The sequence below is a fragment of the Calidris pugnax genome, unplaced genomic scaffold (genome assembly GCF_001431845.1).
Source record: "Calidris pugnax isolate Ruff unplaced genomic scaffold, ASM143184v1 scaffold28, whole genome shotgun sequence".
In the NCBI taxonomy this organism is placed as follows: Eukaryota; Metazoa; Chordata; class Aves; order Charadriiformes; family Scolopacidae; genus Calidris; species Calidris pugnax.
In genome coordinates this window covers 5,704,776-5,726,736 of record NW_015090842.1, presented here as the reverse complement: position 1 = coordinate 5,726,736, position 21,961 = coordinate 5,704,776, and the positions used below count along the sequence as shown (strand labels likewise).

General features: G+C 39.9%; 1 protein-coding gene across 1 annotated transcript in view; it reads right to left on the bottom strand.

Annotated features, from left to right (window-relative positions):
* The window catches only part of CDYL2 (chromodomain protein, Y-like 2), a 36,494-nt gene extending 18,030 nt beyond the window's left edge, over positions 1-18,464 (bottom strand). Inside the window, exons 1-4 of the mRNA XM_014942140.1 lie at positions 18,377-18,464; positions 11,780-11,838; positions 10,701-11,295; positions 1,662-1,879 (exon numbers count right to left, since the gene is read on the bottom strand). Coding sequence (XP_014797626.1) covers positions 1,662-1,879; positions 10,701-11,295; positions 11,780-11,838; positions 18,377-18,464 — 960 coding nt within the window. The remainder of the gene's footprint in view (positions 1-1,661; positions 1,880-10,700; positions 11,296-11,779; positions 11,839-18,376) is intronic.
* Positions 18,465-21,961: the final 3,497 nt, after the last annotated feature.

Genomic DNA, 21,961 nt, shown 5'->3' with positions numbered 1-21,961 from the left:
GCTTCAATAAAGGTTCTAGAAATAGTCTATGCTGGTGATGCAAGAGGAGGACTATTATATGCTTATCATTTATTTTTCCACAGAGGTGGGTTCCTGGCATATAAAAATTTTGGAGAATGAAAGGGATTGGTTTGGGAGACCTGGAGAGCCCCAGTGAATGCACTGGCTCAAGCATTTGAACACTGCTGATGCGGAACAGCCCAGCCAGCAGAGTAAAGGTATGTCTGTTCATCCTGAACATAGTAAATCCTTCGTTTCATACTTTTTCAGGCCCTTGATCTCTGTGTTTAAATTACCTGCAGTGTCAATTAGTGGCAATTAATACATGGATGGAATGATGGATTTGATACAATCTAATGCGTTTTAAGGAATTAGTATTAAAAACAGGTGTTTGGCGTTCCGTGTTATTTACCAAGATAGTCCTTTTAAATATCATATAGTTTAAAAACTAAGTATGATAAATGTATGTTACAACAGCTTTAACTATTTAGTATCATTCTGTGTATTAATGTCCATGTGCAGGTGTGCGTTTGGGAAGGGGAGTCAAATTTAGGGCCCATGATAGCTGTCAGTGGTTTTATCTGAAGTAATTCATTTCAAAGTCATTCAGTTTCTTAATGAATAAAATAATTAATCAAAGCTACAATCTACTTTTCTCTCAAATGGTGCTCAAACTGGTATTTTATATGCTCTTATCTTGAAGTTACTGTACAAGACAGAGCTGCACTGGTGTGTCTGGAGGGCATAGAAGGTAGAGATCCGCGGGCAGCTCGTGAAGCTCTGCCTGCAGAACTCTCAGACAGACCAGACTGGTGCTGGGAGGCACCTCCTGTTGTTTCCTCTCTGATCCGTGGTGACCCCTTTCCATCAGGCCATTAATGCCCAGGTGGAGCAGGGCTCAAGCATGTTCTTGGCTCTCCAGGAGGAGCATCCTGATGGAGGCATTTATTGACACCTCTTTTGTTCTGACATGGCAAAGGTGTCCCAGGGCATCACTGCTCACTGTGCTGGGATCACAGGGAACGGGAGGAAAAGCTTCTCAGCCCTTCCAGTCAGCAATATTTGTACTGCAGTAGTACGAGCTACGAGGCCAAGTCTGACTCTAAGTGTACAATAATAATCACCACTCAGTATATCATAACTTCATGCATTTCAGCTGAGACTAGACCCCCTAATTAGTTAAGATTTCACAAATAAGGATTCATAAAGTGATTTACAGAAAAAGCAATTAGGGATCAAGGTATACTTTTAGAATTACTGTCTCAGTCTATAGTCTGAAATTCCTCCGTATGCAACACCTGGAGCACTATTTAAATTAATAAAATGAAAGAGACCAGATTTCTCTAAGGACAGTAACTATGAGTAACTTCAACATGTGAACAACTGCTTCATACAACCCTGTTTTGGAAATGCTGCTTCTGCCATTCCTTTCTTTACTTCTAATTTTCAGTTTCAGACATGTAAATTAAAAATTAATTTCCATTGCATTCTTTTTGATAGGAATCCCAAGTGTGAAAAAGTTAGATATATCTGAATTCCATATTTCTTTTTTAAGATAATCTATTAGGATAAAAATTAATGAAATCCAATTCAAGTGCAGTGTTTTCAAGATAACGCACACATTAGGGTGCCTTTCTTTGGCTTTTATGCTACACGCTTACCTCTGGGGTCAGTGCATTGTTATCTGAAGTCTGACTCGACAGCAAAATATGTGTGAAACCATCTTCTTTCCGGACTACAATGTCCCTGAACCGGCAGTTACTTTCATTCTGACGTACGCTGTATCTTAGTCTCTTATCGAAGACATAATCTTTCTCCCCATCTAGTTTCCTTTTCACAGTGCTGTGTAGATTCAAGCTTCCATTGGCCAGAGAAGAACCTTTCAGATGGAAAGAATCAAAGCATAATTATGTCTGTACCTTCAAAGATATGGAGTGATAATTTCTATTAGCTTAAACATAGCTCGGTATTTACAGTAGGCTCTACATGATAAATCTGATAAATCAAAAATCTGCCTGGCTAGTCCAACGTGGCCTCAAGCCATTCTTATTATTCTGTATTCCAACATTCAGTACTTTTGTTCTCTGATCAGACAACCTCTAGATCCAGGAATTATATAGGATGTAGGACTGGTGCTCTTAATGGGATTCAGTTCTGCTTTGACGACGAAACCAATTGTATCATAGTCTTTCATATGGATTTGGGCTGATCCTTGAATTCTTAGGCAAACTCTACTTCAGCTTTGGAAGAACTTGACACGACAGGTTTAGTCCAAATCCCACCTTTCAGAGCTACGTTGTCTTCCTTCTATGGTGACCAAAAAGTCATTACCAGTTTCAAACGACAACCTGAACAGACAGTTGTTCCACACTGACAGGTGACAGTAAGGTAAGGGATGTCTTACTAAGGTGACACAACCGCCGTCCTCTTCCACGTATCCTTGTGGCTGGCATTAGGAGCACAGTCAGCCAGCCTCTGTGCTCTCATCCCAAACTGCTGCTCATTACATTTTACAGTAACAATGATTAGTGACTTTTGACTAACAGATAGGATATTAATATTGGACTTTGTAGATAGAAAATATTAATGCTGATGACATTTTGGAGGGTATCCAGCAGTAGGGCAAAAAGGGAACCATGACAAGAAAGATACAGCTCCTCCTTAAAAACAAATGAGAGTAATAGTACATCAATTTTAAAAGACAGTTTATCCTGACTTCCACTGTGTATGAACTGTAAACTCTCACTTTGTTGATGTTTACAGTTCCTCTGTAATAAGCAATATATTATGATTGATAATGATATGAACTGTAAACTCTCACTTTGTTGATGTTTATAGTTCCTCTATAATAAGCAATATATTATGATTGATAACGATGCTGAGTTGGAATGTTGAAAATAACTTTACAAGCTTTTTATGCAATACTCCTTTCTTAATAATGGATGTTTTACACTATTGCCATTAAAAGTACAGCAGAGACAGGTTGTTGAGGAACACAGATTAAAGTCACTCTGCTCATTGAAATAGTTTCCAAATCTGTTTTTTGTTTAAATATACATGAGCCCACAATGCGCCATATTTAAGAAAGAGCTGAATGAAAACACTTTTGTTTGTTCCGTTCTTTACTCCTGCCAAAGCTGACCTGTTCCAGCTTCTGGTGTCAAATAGCCAGGAATTTTTAAAGGGCAGATGACACGAATATTAGAACATAGATTTAATTTTTGTAGTTTAAATGACCCCTGTCCCATTAAAAATACTCTGTTGGAAGAGAACTGAGTGGTGAATTCATAACAGATTACACTCAGGACCAAAGTCACCCTCATTTTGGATTGGCTGTGTTTCAACTCGACGTTTATGTAGGCACCTAAACTGTCTGAGACCTCTGTTGGCAATGGCCTATGGAATTGTTCACAGCCTGTGAAATGCCTGTATATACACTGCAGTTACAATATCTGATGTTAAAAATATATAGAGTGTGTAATAGTATTTAACTGGTGCATCATTTGGCCTCACCATGTAATGTGTGCATGTGTGTACAAATATGTCTATACACAGAAATGCATATTTGTTAAACAGTCTGGTATTTCAGTCAATCATAAAACTCTATTTCATTAAGAGATACCATCTAAAGTATTGCTTATATCATACCAAACAGGGGATTCAACTGGTGCAATCCTAGATGATCAGTTTGGAAAAAAAGCATTTGAAGCCAGCAGAATTTGAAATTTGTTCTCTTGACGAGAATTATCTACTAGTGTAGAAATCACCATGTGCTTGAATTTTAAAAATTACGAATAATTTCTTATGGCACAGTTCTACTTTTTCATAAGGCTTTGCTACTGCATATATTTTGACATGTATTCTTACAAACAAAATCAACTTGTGAAATTACTAATAGAAAAGTAATAGCATTGGGAATAATATACTGAAACAAATCAATTATTTGACTCAGGCAGACTTTTAAATATTGCATTTTTATCTATTCAATCCTTACTATGCTGCTTGACCCAGCAATAAACTAGTAAAATGTGAACACTTAAAGGTCTCAAAAAAGTGTACAGAACTTCTAAAATCAGAGGCACAAATGACCATTGAATGGAAGATGTGTCAGACCAACTGTACTAATTATCTACCTGGCGTTGAAGATTACACCACATCTATTTTAAATACAGAAGGTAAGAGAATGGTAGAAGATTAACTCACACAGATAATCCAGCTCAACAAAAAGCCTCCTGGTAGTAATTTTATTTTAATTTTTTGTTGTATTCTTCTTTGAGTAATGTATTGTTTGTAAATTAAATAGATATGGTAAGAAACTATAGTTCTTGTAAAAATATTTTAACTGACTGCACACCAGCTGAAGGAAATTTAACCAGAGGAAAGAAAGATCTAAATTAAATAGGAGAGAAACATAAATGGAAAAGTGGAAATTCCAAGAATGGATGATTAACAGAACAATATACAGTGAGTAAATTGTTTCAGTGCATCCCTGTGATCTTGATTGAATCTGATAAACTGGAGAAAATGACCAGCAAAATCTGAAGTCAACACTCTAAGTTGTATCAGGCCAATTTAGCACGTCTGTGGGTGGATGTGATGGAGCTATGGAGAGTTGGATGGATGTGATGGAGCTGTGGAGAGTTTGATCTGGAGCCACTCACGCATCCGGACTGTCCCCTGCGTGAGGGGGAACAGCACCTGCTTAACACCCACAATGGTAATGGTACCTTAGTGTGTCACAATGAAAAATGACTGTGACGTAGGAAAAAAGAGGCATTCTCAAAGCAATCTATACTGCACGTGAAACAAATTAAGGATGTTGCAAATTAACTAAGGAAGCTTTAGGTACCTCTCAATGTGGTTTACTGGTTTGTAGTGAGGATTTAATGCTCCGTCTAAGTACAAAAAGAAAACAGAACAGGAGAAAACATTCCTTCCTTTAGTGGGAGTTTAATCTAATTATTGCCTTGTTTTTAATCAGCTGTAGAACTGTGAAATACCTAAAACCACACGTTTAGACAAAGTTTCAATATTTTTAAAGGGAACTTCCAATATTCCCAGACCTCTGGTGCATCTAGTAATCCTCCTCCGAGAATGGCAGTAAAGGATGCTATTTAAGGAGAAAACAAAACACAAGCTTGGCCACTTTCTGCAGTCCTTTCCCCACTACCATCCCTAAAGGTTGCGTAGCACAATGAGAGGACTCATCCTTCCTGTTTCCTTCAGTATTTGCTCATGGACCTTTTCATGGATTCCTCTAATCCCCTTTTGAGCCTGTTGATGCTGTCTGTCTCCTGCGGTATGGGTTTGAGAAGTTGTGTAGCCACTACACAGAGAAAAAATGTCTTTCATCCTTTATCTGATGTTCTACCAGTTTCGGTGAGGGGTCCCTAGTTCTGCTGTTGAGGGATTTAGTGAACAACAGTTCTGCGTCTACTTCAGCTGAGGCCTTGATGATTTTGTAAACTTTGATCATATTCACCCTCAGCCTCCCCCTCTCCTAACTGAAGCCTCTTTTATTCTTATAATCCTCTTCATCGTTTTAGTTGCCTGCCCCTGTATCTTCTCTAACACTCCACTACTGTCAAAGGGAACAACAACATGTAACGATGTTACTGCTGCTGCTGTTGGTACTAGAAACTGCCTAAAGACTCCAGATTGAGTCTGAGACGGGGGCAGACACATTGCAGACACGTTGGAAATTAAGAGTCTAAGAAGTGGAGGCAGACAGAGAGAGAAAAGATTGCAATGAGCCTCAGACCACTCCATGCTTTAGAGGACTTGGATCTCCCATCTCCTTCCACTGCTTCTATCTGCTAGCAAAAGACAACTCAAGCTACTGTTATTTTCAGACACGTCTTTTCTTAGCATTTCATCACAGCCAGTTTAATGGAGCAGTCTCTGTGTCACCACCCTACGCAGTGATCTTTGTTGCTGGAACCAGTGTGCAGGTAGGGAGCCATACTGTGAATGGACCTGACGAATTGTTCTGGCTGCAAACTCACCCTGCAAAACCATGGTTAATTTTCAAACAGATCAGGTTCACCCCATATCCTCAAAAGTACTACAACTGGTGCAGGGGAAGGCATGGGAAGAATGATCAGGATGTGATGGGAAGGAGGACTGGGCTGTTCCTTTTGTTAGCAGTGTGCATTTAGGCTGGATGAAAAGGATAATGGAGGTAGGGCTTTGATTTTTCTAGGTGAAATAAACCATGCTCCCTGGTAAAACAGCTTGGCATTCCTCAGCCTTCCCATAGCCTTTCTCTGTCTCCTTTCTGTCTTTCTTGTGGGTAACTGTACATACTTAAAAGCAGTGTTCTGTTGATAATTTACTAATAATTTCAGACTTCTCCAGTTAAGAGAGCATCTGTAAGATATCTAAAAGTAATGAGTTTTTATCCAAACTGAGAAAGCAAGCATATTTGGTTGTCTTTTGCTGCCAGTATTGCTCCAGAATAAATAAAACAGAACAAGCTAAAAAAACAAAAGGAAGCAGTGACTAAGTTCATAGAGAGTATTTAAATTAAGGGCACCACAAGACTACAAAGATTTTTGTAATGGAGAAAAACAGTGGTTAGTGATACATGACAAGCAAAAATTCTTCAGCAGATGGTACAGAAATAGAGCAATGTAGAAAAAGGAAAGAGAAAATGAAAAGGGGATGTTTTTTGATGCTGTCAAGAAACTTGACAAAACAATCACTCTCAATTACAATATCTGGAGAGAAACAGAAATGTGGTAACAGAAGACAACAAATATCAGAACAGTACTGTTAGCTCCTGGGAGCATCAGTGGATCTTCTCCCAGAGTTTTTCAACATTTCCCAATTTGCAGACTCTTAAATAACTCAATAAAGATGACTCTACTCTCCTTATGACAGGATGTGTAAAAGGCAGAAGACAGTTTTTGGTAAGAAAGGTCTGTGTCAATGTCAGCAAGGTTCCAGGCCTCCACTAGGGCGCATATATGATTTTGTGCATACATCTGTAGATAGACAGTCATCTTTCTGGGGTAAAGAGCTTACTGGTGAAAGTTCTATCTATAGGTTGAGCAGGAAACAATTGTACCCAAGTACACAACCTTGTAGACAAAACCAAACACAGGCTGGTGGAAGTCCATTCAAGGAGCCAACAAAAACTAGTTTTCAAATAGCTATTATTTCTTTGAACAGAACTGGTATACCACAGACAAACAAAATAGATATTTTTGACTAGTTACAGTTTATAAATTACTAATTGTATTGCTTGGTTCGATAAACTGGTAGTTAAACATTATCATGATATGAAAGAAAACTGGATCAAGGTGATGGGTTTTGGAGGCCTTCAACTATAGGCCAACACTGGTAGCAGAGCTGGGTTTTTGAATTGTGGGGAAAGTTTGAGTTTTTCAAGTCTAGGCTTCATCTCAAGACCAACTTAAAATTTCTACATACGCTTTCTGTGCAATCTTACACTTAGCTGTGAAATGAGCCTGACATTCATCTGGGCTCCACAGAGGCAATCTCAAAGCTGACACAAATCTCTGCTTCATTGGATTCTGCCCGGGAGCCACAGCTTCTGGGAGCCAAACCCAGGTCCTCCAGGCTCCCTCTTTGTTCTCCAGACAGTGCCTGGGAGCCCTGCGAGCGCTGATGGGGCATGTCGGGCTTTCGACTTCCAGACTCCGTGGCAGACTGCCTGAAACCTCTGGCATAGCTGGCTGCCTCCGACCGAAACGGGGGACTCCTGCCAAGGGGACTGCCACATCGCTCCCGATCCCAGGGGACACAGCCTTGGGACCTTGGCTCAGATTTGGAGAAAGTTTTGAAACCCAAGATGTTTGGAACAAAACTTCTGTTATTCAGCAAATTGGTATTTTTCCTCTGAAACTTTTCTTCATTTGTAACTTGTAAAATTTCAGAGCAGTTTTAGAGTGACATCTGTCCCCGTTAAAATGAGTGTGTGGTACTAACAGGACACCCGGCAGAATCACCCTGGCACCATCTCTGCTACTTCCCCATGAGTGTGAACACCGAGGGAGCTCAGTAAATTGTTGGACTTGTTGAAGAGTAGCACAAGTTTCTTCGATTTGACATTTCAAATGATGCAACATCCTGTATCAGGAAATGTGATTTCTCTCAAGCTTGTAGGGCAATATTAAAAAAAAAGCTAGGTTTTTTTTTTTGACCCTTCTCCAGCAGTTTCTGTCATCTCTTACTTTGGTAGTCTCAACTCTCCTCTCTGTAGTTTTCTCCACCATGTATGTGCTGGGTCCCCCACAGCAAGACTGGAGGGATTTCTGACCTTGGAGTGCTGCAGAGTATGGGTTTTTCAGAGGAGAACCAGGTAGAGATTTAAAGATCTCTCGCTTTTGCCTACAGGGAGGTCAGAATGCAAGGGAGAAAGGAGAGCAAAGTACAGAACAGAAGTGATGGATGCAGAGAATGCAAAAACCATCCTAAAGAAGTGTTTTACAGGAGCTGGATACATCAGATGTTGGGGCAGGAGCCCATGGCAGAACACCTGGCTGCTCAGGCAAAGCAGCTTTCTACAGAAATAGAGCTCTCTTACAGGGATTATTCAAATGGGCTGGTGGATGCCATTCATTAGCTCTTGTGGGGACAAATTAAAGGCTCATCTGACCTTACAGTTCTTTGTGGCCCTTTAGCTCTTTGTTAAAAAAAATAATAATTCTAAAATATGGGAATTAATGTATTTTAAAGATGCATTTTTTACCACAACTTCCACAATGAATAACATAAAACAAATAATTAAAAAAAACTTCATTAGAAACAGTAAGAAAGCAAAGAAAAATAACTTTATATGCATCTGTAATTAGATATGTGAGTCTTTCTAAAGAAGCAAATAACTTTTGAAGCAGTCTTATATGAGCTCAAACTCATCAAAATACCAAAGCCTGTACTCTCAATTTTACGTGTCATTGACATCATCTGGGCTACTTATGCATTTAGAGCTGAACCACACATTTTGCTGGTTTGGGAGTCTTTGACAAGGTATTTAATGCCTGGATTGATAGATCCCAATAGTTACAGGATGTAACCAGTAAGACCAGGCAAGGTCAGTCCTACTTCCCAAATCCAGTAGCATTTGCCAGGAGGGTGGAAAATGCAAAGCAGGGTGGTATAATTTATGTTGACTTTTGAAAAGTTTCTGGCAGGGCAATTCACAAGAAGCTGTTAAGGAAATGAGCGCTATCATGGGCTATAGAAAGTGGCTAATAAAAATAAATAATTGGAACAAATGGTTACTTTTCATCATGTCGAATGATTAGTAGTTGGCTGCCCCAAGGACCTGCAGAAGGATTAGTTTATTTAATGTATGTATTAATGAACTGGGAAGAGAAGTATGAGAGGAAAATTTGAAGGGAATACAAAATAAGTAGAGTAAAAACTCAGAAAGATTTTGAAGAGCTTCACTGAGTCATAAGAAAAAGGTGAATTGGCAACAGTAAAGCAGATTAAATGAATAATGAAAAGAATCATGCATATAGCTGTGTTCTAAATTAACTGTAACCAACAAGGAAAAAGAAACCCATGCACAACTGTGTATCACTCAATGAAAACCTTTATGCAGTGTGTAACAGCAGAAAAAATAATTCTCACAAGGTTGTATGGGCACTATATCAGTAAGCAGTAGGAAATCATTTGGAACCGCTCCTGCTGTTTTTAAAAGGTATTAAAAAAACCCCCACACACCAAAGGCACAAGAGGATACTGAAAACTACCAGGAATCTGGAAAGGCTGTGTGGCAGCAAGGCTGAAAAGGCTGGGGCTGCCCACGGATTGCCAGGACGTTTTCTGCTTTATCTCTTCATATAAGGACAGGAGCTTCTTCCATGAAAGTAAAGGTCAAAAAAACCCAAACAAAACCCCAAACCCAAAAACCTGACCAAATAAAATGTGCATCTCATTGTTAACCCCTGGAAATTACTGCCACAAAGAACCATCAAGGCTTTACATTTGTTTGGATGAAACAAACCCCACAGATTGGACATGCATGGATAGTGAGAAGCTACTTCATTGCATTAAGCCGAATAGTATTTATAGAGAACACAAACCCACAAACCTTTATTCGTTGAGAACTAAGCCAGCCAGTAACTATGAGGATTAGAAAGAAATTTCTCTTGTCTCTTCTCATTCACCTCAAGGCTGTTTGTACCTTCCCATACAGCATGTCTTGTGACTCCTGATGTATCCAGTCACCGTCAGAGACAAGGACCGGGCAGTCCCGAGTACTCCTGAGTATGACAAGCGTTAATACTGAGGCACTTGGCTGTTACTCAGCCATACTTACCAGGACGCTTTACCAAGAGGGTTTTAATTCTGTTTCTAACATAATCCTGATCTTTCTAGACCATGGGTCTGAGCACACATAACTGAGAAATGAGCTGTGCCTGCTGACACACCAACACTGCAGGATTGTACGTACCTCCGCCGCCTTGTTGTCATTTCCCACAAGGACTTTAGGCTGCAAAGGCAAGTAACAAAGCCCAGGCTGCTTAACGTCGCCCCATGAGAAGCAGAGAGAAGCCAACTGACAAAAAAATGGTATAATGTACGGGGAAAGAGCGTGAAACTTGTTTATGTGCCTCTCACCGTATCACTGGTGTAACATGACAATGATTTCCATGAGTGGACTCTCTGCAGTTGCTGCAATTAACCCCCGCCCCCCTCCCAAGACTGGAGTTTAAATGACATACCAATTCCATTCACAACAGGTGTATCGGTACTAACTTCCAACACGCTGGGCAAATTTTGTTCTCCTTCGTGATCGTTTAAATCCATGTTTTGCTGTTGTGAACCATTCCCAAAATGTCTAGAATCCTTTTCATGACTGCCATCTCCATTCTGCAGACCATTATGTGGCTTTTTCAGTGGCATGATCTGTAAACCGCTGGGAGTAGTTCGGTAAGTCACAGTTTTAGCAGCCCTGTCATTAGCAGATGCTGGCTTTGCTGCATATCCTCTTTTCTGTTTTTGAAGAGACGGATTAATTCTCTTCCTTTTGTGTGTTGACCCTTTAGACTTCCCAGTTTCAGAAGGTCTATGTGATATTTTCTCAAGAGATGACCCTCGGCTTTCCCTTAAAAATTTGGGGGCTCCGGCCTGTTTCCCGTGTCTCGACCGCTTTTCCCGAGTCACGTGTAGTCCATTGAACTCATCGATAAATTCCTCACAATGTAGCAAATGATGTTCAGGTTCCCAGGTGTCTTCGTTGCTTCCGTAGCCTTTCCACCTGATGAGATATTCCCATTTGCCCTTCTTGTTCTTCCTTTTGTCTACAATCCTCTCCACCTAAAAGAAAAAAAACCACAAATGTATCATACTAGAAAGGAAAATAGTTTGGTCATGAAAACCGTATGTTCTTCATTGACAGCTGGGAAGGCCTCCCTGGCACTGTAAAGGTGCTTTTAGTATTCGTGAGATTCACCTAAAATGCAGTGCCTAAAACATGAAATGAGTCTGACATGGAAAGCTGACAAAATGCAGAACCCCATTTCGCAGGTTAAAACTTACCTTAATTTCACAGGATGCATTCCAACCCCATATTCCTGTTGGATCCTGTACAGACCATGCTGTCTGCTGACCAGAACCTACTCGCTGCGTCTATAAACCACCTGAATTAACCTTTAGGGGAATCAGTGTTACATCTTCCTGTTCCAGAAAGGATTCCCACCAGCAGAGCTGGCAGCAGAGGAGGAGGATGCAGTAGCCCCAGCAGCACTCTGACAGCAAAGCCTTTTCCCCTCCAGAAAACATTAATAAGAGATGTAAACACCTGATCAAACCTGATCTGGGGACCCGCAATAGCCACGATGTGGAGAAACAAGGGAGAGCCTGAAGATCGTCAATGAAAGCATGATTTCTTAAAAAATCTGGTTGTAAAATGAGACTATTACTATTACATTCCTCAGCTACGTCCTGTTTGAAGGAGCTGAATAAATATCTTTTGCTTTATTGTCAGCTACTGATCATTCTCCTGAATCCACACGTGCAGTATGTGCCTACAAACATCCCCATTCTTCTTCCTGTCTTGGAACTATCTTGAACAGAGAACTGCTTAACAACTTCCAATATCTTACACCAAAGAGCTTATTTGCAGTGGTGTACATCCACTTTGCTACATCCAACTTATAAAAATTTGTATTTTTTATGAATGCAACATTTGAGTAAATACACAAAAATTGTGAGTGCACCAATTTAGGGAAAAAAAAAGCAGCAAATGAAAGGCATAAAGGCAGGATTTTTATGTAGAAGTAATGAATTTCATGAAGCTCTGCTGGAGAGCATCAGCTCAAGGAACGTTTCTGCACCAAGGGATAAAGGACTATATTGGGGCTGCGAGCTGGATGTGCATTAACAGCATCACGCTGTTGTGGAAAAGGGACTGTACAACTGAAGAAATCCTGGTGCTGTCTCAGCGCTGGCAACATCTCAACTGGAGGGAGAGAACATCTGAAAACCCGGGCACCATCAGTGGGCAGCGAGTCAGGGGTTTAAATTGCATCGAGTGCAATTTAGATCAGGTCATTAGCAAAAATGTTGTAAGGGTAGGAAGGATGAAGCACTGGAAGAGGTAACGTGGGGAAGGTATGGAGGGTTTTTAGAGCAAACAGGTTTTGTTAAGACAAACATCTGCAACGAAAAGTCATTGCTGGAAAATCAGATTATGATGAGAAACCCTTTCAAAGTCTCTCCCCAGGTTTTCTGATTCTTTAATTTTTAAATTTTTTTTTGCAAACAGGTTTTGTTAAGACAAACATCTGCTGGAAAATCGGGTTATGATGAGAAACCCTTTTGAAGTCTCTTCCCAGGTTTTATTTTCTGATTCTTTAATTTTTTTAAAAAAATATATCTTATGAGGGATAACCACTAATGGAAAAAAAACCAACATTCTCTTTAACCAAAAGCACTGTTGTTAATTTAACGATGAGGGATAACCACTAATGGAAAAAAAACCCATTATCTTCAACCAAAAGCACTATTGTTAATTTAACAAAATAAATAAGTGGATAGCTAAAGTGACAGCTTTCATTGCTCTTCAAAGAAAAATCATCTCATGTGAGGAACAAGAGTGGGATCTGTATGGAGAATTTAACCTTGAAGAAGGGCAATCACAGCAGTGTAAGTAATTGTTCTTTTTAGGTCCCCTGTTAGAGCAAACCAATGGATTAATTCTGTCTGTTCACAGGCTGGAACTGTACATTCATAGAAATCTTGGTGGGTTCCCCAAAGGAGTCTAAATGTAATTAGCAGCTAAACATTATACTTCTATCTCAATTCATTTACATGGGAAGTGTGCTAAGATATCTGTGTCTGAGTCATGGTGGACAGCTTTCCTCCATCTCCAGGGCGCTCAGCTGCAGATCCCAAACAGCTCCTTCCTGTGCTCTCTCTTACCAAATATCTGCACAGAACCACGGCAGAAGCATCTCCTTTACTCTGAATTTAGCACCGTCCCCTCCAGGATTGCTCAGCGTGGCAACACGATTAACTGAAGCTCAGTCTAAGCAAGTTTGAGATCATTTGTCTGAAAAGAGGAAAAGCCCTCACAAAAAAAAAAAAAAAGAACTGGGTTGTTTTTTGGGGGTTTTTTTTGGGTCCTCATTTGGGATGTGTGGCTTTCAATTGTCAAACTAATAGACTTATTATGATCTTGTTGACTTTATAGAGAGCAGCTGTCCAAATTATCCCCAGCTTTAAAATACTTCTCATCCTCCTATCCCGGCCTAGCCAGAAGGACTGTACATTGAAGCATGGGATTCTGTAGTGGCCCCTGGTTGTCTGTGGATTTGTTACTTTAATTAATGCAGCTCACTATACCAAGGAGCAAAACATATAGATACATATGTCCTGGGGAAAAAATTAAATTGCTGCTAAACTCGGTAGACCACAGCTATGATTTACTGAAGAGATTTTGGTTTAGTGTTACTCTGTCTGTACCAGCTGAGCATCCATGCATCCCCCTCCCTTTTTAACTCAAGTCTTTGGGCTTGGAACAGAAACTCTTGTGTCAGGTTGATGCTACCTTGGAGTAACTTCTTTCTCTTGAGGGGTTATGCCATCCCATCCCTCCATCTCCAGAAAGGAAGGACAAATAACCGTGACATTTTCAGAATCGCGTACAAAAAGCTCCACTTCGACCTTATGCCATCCCATCCCTCCATCTCCAGAAAAGATGGACAAATACCTTGACATTTTCAGAATCGCGTACAAAAAGCACCTCTAAACTCGGTAGACCACAGCTATGATTTACTGTAGAGATTTTGGTTTAGTGTTATTCTGTCTGTACCAGCTGAGCAATACATGCATCCCCCTCCCTTTTTAACTCAGGACAACTCGGTAGACCACAGCTATGATTTACTGAAGAGATTTTGGTTTAGTGTTACTCTGTCTGTACCAGCTGAGCATCCATGCATCCCCCTCCCTTTTTAACTCAAGTCTTTGGGCTTGGAACAGAAACTCTTGTGTCAGGTTGATGCTACCTTGGAGTAACTTCTTTCTCTTGAGGGGTTATGCCATCCCATCCCTCCATCTCCAGAAAGGAAGGACAAATAACCGTGACATTTTCAGAATCGCGTACAAAAAGCTCCACTTCGACCTCACCTTCTTTCACTCATGCACATGTCTTTAAATTTAAACTTTACCAACTTCTCATTTTCACACTGTGCCTCTACCACGCGGAGGAAAAGTGATGGGAAGAGGTTTCTTGGAGAGCATTTTTAAATATGGAAAACACTCAAGTATTTTGGTGATGAGGCATTATGCATTTCAATTAAGAGGATAAAAGGAGAAAACACGAGTGTCCTTTGTTCCTGGGAAACAAAATACTGGCAATGGAGAATGTGATTAACCAGTTCAACACATCATGAAGGGAGAATAAAAGTATTTAAGAAATTGGGTCAAATTTAATAAATGGTTTCAGAGGAAATATTCAGAAAGCAAACATATTTGGGAAAGACTAAGTATTTCATTATAGCATTTTTAATGTTTCACTTCAAATTTAACTAACAAAATTAAAATAAAGAGGGACTAAATAAACTGAAGACAAAATGTTCTGTTTCTGGTCAAATCCCCTTTCAGTTTATTGTTTTGCTGGGGAGAAAATGAAAAAAATGTGGGTTGATCCAAAATTAGTTGTTTTCCTTGAGATTTTTTGGTTCAGCCATCATACTCGCTGGCTTGACAAATGATGCATAAAAAGCCTGAGTAGATACTTGCCTCATCCTTGTTACTGCCTTGTTGGTCATCTGAATGCATTTGAGGGTAGCATCAAACATACTTGACCTCTCAACACGGTCCCTTTTCTTTCTTGGGGCTTTAAGTTCTGCAATGGTATTTGTCCCCTTTGGAGTGTCACTGTGTTCCTTCACTGCCTGCACTGAAGTGCTTCAGTAGGCATCAATTTAAGTTTTTTACCCACACCTGGTACTCTCTGTCCCATTTTTCTTTGATCCACAGTCCACAGTAATAACAAACATCACTATTTCTTCTTTTTTTTTTTTTTTAAATGATGTATATTTGTTTTAACAGGTAGTATATAAAGTAATGAACTTTCTGCATTTACTTAAGGTTTTACGGAATCATATGAGTTTTCTTAATGAGAAATAATTCTGTGACAGCTAGTGATTAATAGAAATAATACCTTCATTCCTTCCCTAGAACAAGCAATACACAGTTCTGAGAATATGCAGAAAACATATTCAGTGTCTGATTTTCCATTTCCCTCCTCAGTTCTGTCTTTAATGAGAACTGAATAACACCTTCCCAAAAGTGACCTCGGTAGTTACAGTTTGCCAAATCCTTGAATTCACTATATTTGGTTTGGAAAACTATGCAGTTAAATTTAATAAAGGTGACATGACTGCAAAGTTTTCAGGGGTATCACAGTGGATATTGGAGTGCTGGAATTGACATTTACCATTACTTGCCTGGATTCTCTCTCTCCCTGCCCCTCCTGGTTAATTCTGGATAAACTGAGGTGCTGATGTGTTAGCATATAAATATGTTTAAAGAGAATAAACAGAATGAGACCATGACTCTGCGCAACTGCATTTGCAACACTTTAGCTTCCAACTAGCCTTAAACCTAGCTCTGTACACAGCTGTGCAAACTAGGATGAAAGTCATAATTAAAGCCTTTAAAAAAAGTTTGTATTCTAAACTTAGTGTGAAATAAAAAATACTATTCAATTCTAGTACAAATACATAGAGCTTCATAAACTTAGAGTTGTGATCGGCAGTCAAGTGCTGATATATGCAGAGCACAACACACACACCTCCTCCTTCAAAGGGTCAAAACCACTCATTTAACAAAGCTGTGTTATTGTCCACTTATAAAAACTAAAATCTAGGCTAAGTTAAAAAAGGGTCATTCCTACTGAATTATTTCTATGGATATAATTGTAAAGTCGGAGCACGATATACTCATCTCACAGTTCACAGGAGCTCTACAGAGCATAAATAAAAATCCTTATGCTCCCAGAAAACACCTTCCAGGAGATCAGTAAGGTCCCGGAAAGGTTTGGAATATTGCATATCTGCTTAGGGATTCCCAAAGTAAGTACCTGCCATCTCCACTTCCCTGACTATGCATATCTATGTAACCGATTTCAACTGGAAACTGTGATGCTCAGTTGGTCTCTGTTAGTGCATGGTACAGAGCAGCAGAGCCATTTCATGACATAGACTAGAAAAACTGCTTTTCATGACTATAAATTACAGGACTTGTAGTGTTTTATGTGTTTTTTTCATTGGAGGTCTTTGTCCCCTGTTGTGCCTCAGGGTGTTAGAAGGGTATTTGAAGTAAGTGCCAAGGGAAGAAAGGCAGTAAGATTTCTGAGAGAGATAAAGACCATCTGATTCAACGTGTTTGTCTTTTTCAAATTCATGATTGCCCTAACTTCTTCCTTTTTGTTACCTTTGCTTTAAGAATTAATGTATTTCATTAGTGGTAAATCTCTTGCTTGCTTCCATTTGTAACTTATTTGTGTTTCTCTTCTATTTGTACTTAATTTCTCAAAATCTGGTAATTGGAGCATTTGTTCCAGATGTACAAAAAATACAGCACCGTATCTTCTGAAGCAGTCAGTATTCGTGTTAGAAAAATAATAGTGGAATGGATCTCGCTGGGTCTTTCTTCAGAATGTGACCCATAGTTTAAAAACAGAGTAGATCAAATCAATGTCCCAGCTATGAACCCCCCCCAGTAGTAAATGTGTGTAGTTATCTGCAAGGTCAAAGTGAAAGTGAAAGGGCTAAATGGTTATAAAAATGAAAGGGAAGATGTTTCTCATCTGAATTATTCACAGGGAAAACATCAAATGACATCTTCCCAGCAAGTTCTTTTTTAGCATATAGTTTTTTAATTTTCTACAGTCTTCGTAGAAAAGGTGTTAAACTTCGCAGGGGAATCCTGAAATTCCTGCATTTTCACTGGGAAAAGTCCATCAGCCTCATATTGAACACGGTTGCAAACCACCGCGTTAGGTCTAGGTGTCCTCCAACATACACGTATGAAGACTTTTGAGAGAAGGAATAAATGCTGTATGAACTCCTGCTGCTCCCTCTATCCTTGATCTCCCTCTCCCCGTGGTCAGAAACATCGTAGGGGGTTCCTGCTACGTGACTCCACAGCCATATAGAACCATGGTTCTACACCAGGTTCTACACCAGCTTCGTATAGAAAACCAGAAGTTCATGACAAGTTAATTGTATTTTACAGTAGTGATGCGGCGATTAGAAATTACTGCTAAAAGTGGTGTTTTCACATTCTTAAGACTTTTCTGGACTGCATAAGTGCACCGTTAGCTTCCCTGGCACCCAGGTATTTTAAAGACACTGAAACAAGCCTCGCTCCATGCTTATGGAAGCAACATGATTTCCTCTTTGTGTCAGGGCTTCCCTGGCCAAAGGAGCTTCCCTTTTATTCCCGGTTTGGATGAAATGAAGCCCTGGCTGGTCGCCTGCAGGAAAACGGCCAACCCAGCTGCCAGGGAGACTCATATCTCTAGTGACCTTACCACATTTTTCTTGGAAGTCCCACCTTTCTCTGAAATTTGGTCTCACCAGAACTGACATTGCGTGGCTGGTCTCTCACTTGTTCATTTCTGACTCTTTTGAAAACTGCCACATCTCCAGCCCCACACAGGGGCTGTGGTTCCCCCCTCGATGCCATCTGTCCCCCTCACTGACTCTAATAACAGAACCCATTTCTGTGTCCTCTTACTTTTGGCAGCTTTCTCCTGGTCAGAACTTACAGTGCTCCAGTCTCCCAGCCTGTTAAAGCCATTTCCTTCTCCCACTATAAATTCAAGGATGTAATCTAAATCACTTTCTTTTATTAGGATATTTAAGTGTATGTGTGTAAACAATACCTGTGGTGGAAGTGCCACAGTCGTTGTAGTTTTTGGAGCAAACAGGAATAATAATATACACGAGAATCTTGCACTGGAGGAAGGGCATTTTTGTATAGATCAATATTGTCTCTTGGGAAAGGGCTGGAAAAGGAAAACTGGCAGATGACACAGGGACCAGGAAAGGAATTCTTGGTCAACATGTGTAGTCCCTGTCATTGGAGGCAATTGCATGATATCCCTTTCATGTTGGATATGTTCATGACACAGAGCACATTTCTGCCCGGGCTTACTAGTCATTCTTAGATGTAATAATTTTGTAAAACCAATTTTAGGTTTTCATTTGGAAAGCGAGGCAGTTTTCAAAGGTTTAAGAAAAGTGCCTTTAAACAAAAAGATATTCTTTAATCATCAAACCGTTTATGCAAAGTCGGGGAGACCTCCTTAGGTCTGTTCCTCCAGAAACAGTTTAAAACCCTTTCACTTGCAAACATTAATCAACACATACAACGTATGTGGAAATGCAAAGAACACAGGGGTGTCCATTTATTTTAAAACATAATTACGCATTTCATTTATCAAATCCCTATTTTCTCTTGTACACTAAATGAGTTCATTATTGTATTTCAGAGTTCGTGTTTCTCAGGGCAAGGAAGGAAGCAGGACACACCAAATCCTTGGTGTCCTTTATGTTAAAAAGTGCTCAGTGCTGAACACACCCCCTACAGACTTGCTTGCACAATTTATTTCAGAACAAATCTAGGAGAATGCTACCAAGAACGTTAGAATTTGATGACAAATGCTTACTTTTATTTCAGTACCAAAGTACAGCTGGTAATTTTTACTGTACTGCTAAATCTGCCTTGTACATTACAGCGCACGCTTTAAATTTAGAAACAACAGATATTTTCCTGGTTTGTAGATCAACAAAGGAAAAAATAAATGCTGTTCCTATTTACTATCACAAGAGAGATTGAAAAACACAGTGAGTGTACGCTGCTAATCTCGGAGAACTGAGACAGGGATGAAATTTGCTTTAAGCAGAACTGTTCTTGTACAGCTGATTCCTGTGACAAGCACAGATGACTAAAAGATGAATGAGAAATCTAAATTCAAGGAGACAAAATATTTTGCAAAGCTCTACAAAGAGCTGGCGGGTTTGGACACATGTATGGCTCTCGGCTTTCTAATACTGTGAACTACCTCCTCCAATGGTTCTCTGCCAAATTCAATGGGATTCTCCAGTTTTATACCATCTGAGAGTATGTGTATGGAAACGCGTGTGGTTACCAGAAAAGAACAGTTCAGCCCAGCCTAGAAAGGACCCAATTCTGCCTATTCTTCCTTTACAGCACTGCCTATCAGCAGAGTTCTTCCCAATTTACTTAGATGCAAGTCATAGCACAGTAAGAACCGCCGGGATTTAAACCATGAGGTTTTTTTTTACTTTTATTTTAAAGGCAGTTTATAGGAACAGGAGCAGGACTTGAAAAGACATCTAAACAAACCCGTGTGTATGTGAACGTATCACAGTTCTTTCAGTAAAACTGCCTGGGTTTTGTTAAAAATACTCATGTTTCCAAACAGATGTGGAAATGCGTAAGCAGTAGTTAAAAAAGAAAAATATCACTAAAGGTGCTTTTCACCAACATTAAAGCAAGCCCTGAAATGCAGGAAGCAATTATTAATTTACATAAAAGCGGTACCTGAAATAAGCTGTACCTCAAATCATTAGGAAAAAAAATAAGGCTGTTTTCTTTTATGTTCATTTGCAGTTTGTTTTCCTTTACCTCGCTCAGTCCCATCTTATTTTAGTCTCCTGTTGTACAGTTTTACATAAAAGCGGTACCTGAAATAAGCTGTACCTGAAATCATTAGGAAAAAAAATAAGGCTGTTTTCTTTTATGTTCATTTGCAGTTTGTTTTCCTTTACCTCGCTCAGTCCCATCTTATTTTAGTCTCACTCAGTCTTTCCCTCCACCATATGGGCTTCTTTCAGATTCCACTCAAAGCCAGGACTTCAGTTCAACAGGTCTACATCCCTCTCAAAGTTTAGCCAGAAGTGAAGATTTCACATTAAAAAAACACAAAGGTTCAGCTATTATACAGGATAAATAAATAGTTGAGCTACTCTGCTGTACCACCACTCAGTGACTCACTGCTTTACAAACGCTACTGATACGGCTGTCATAAAATAAACCACATGTTCTTGTGTGGTAGGTAGAAAAATATTTTCTTAGCCCTTTTACAGCAAAGTGGTAAACCGGAGCATGAAGAAACGAAAGCCTAAGTTTTGGGGAGCTGCTCGTCACTCAGTGGCTTTCATAGGTGCTGAGGACACAGGATTTCAATGTGAGCATGAGCTTTACAGGAAGAAATTCTTTACTAGAAAGAAATTCTTTACTGCGAGGGTGGTGAGACACTGGCCCAGGCTGCCCGGAGAAGCTGTGGCTGCCCCATCCCCGGAGGGGTTCAAGGCCAGGTTGGACGGGGCTTTGAGCAACCTGGTCTGGTGGGAGGTGTCCCTGCCCATGGGATGATGATCTTTAAGGTCCCTTCCAACTCTCACCATTCTATGAGTCAATGACTCAGCTCCTCAGAGAGGCTTTGCCAACTTTGTGGTGTGTGACAACTGAGCAGAATTGTCCAAGGGCAGCTCGCTGGCTTTATAAAGCTTGTGCGCCGGGAGAAGATGAGAGACAAGAGGAGGGTACAACATACTGGGAGGGCTACAATGTGATACTGGTCAGTCCAAGCAGCCATTGTACAACATATCTCCTTACCAAAACTTTTTAAGTGAATTTTACAGTGATCTTTGAAAGAGGACAATGTAATAGCTTTGCAGATATTTTCAAGGAACACACCCTCTACTGAAAGGATGACTTGGTAAAAATTAAATCTCTGTGTTAGACAACTGGACAATCAGAGCGTTTATTAGGTAGTTACTCCAAGATCCAGGATGTAGAATATTTGGGTATGGTGTAAGAATACATAGTGACAAGATTTGTTTTCTACCTACTGTATACAGAGAGAGACAAATAGTTTGGAAATGATCAATACACATTTGACAGAGCAGCAAGTCAGAAAGAATTCCCAGCCTACAGGTCTGAAACGTGAAGGAGAAGGGTAATCTCTCCCCCCTGACTGAGACAGGAGGGAAAGGAAAATGAAGAACTCAGCCCCTGTTATATTAATGGCTGGACTGGGACAAGGAGAGGTCAGAAGGATAAATCCCAAATCCATTTCGTGCTTTCTATCCAAACTAGAATTGAGGCAATTGGTTTAGAGCATCCACACAGCAAAGGCAGTAACAGTCAAATTTGTGAACAATACCATGCAGGGATAGGTTTTAGAAGGAAAGGGCTAAAAATAGATAACTTTGTAGATCATAGAAGGCTGAGGGGCAATCCTTTGAGTGAAAAGCTGAAGTAGCAGTTTGTAAAGTAGTGGGATAATAAGAGAAGTCATGAAACACAAAGGTTTCTTTCAGGATTCAGTAGCTTTCTTCATTTTCTTGGTTACACAAATGAAGCTAATGTGATGACAGAACCCAGAAATGAGCCGAAAAGAAAAGTAGAGCAGAAGAAAGGAATAAAGAAACATGCT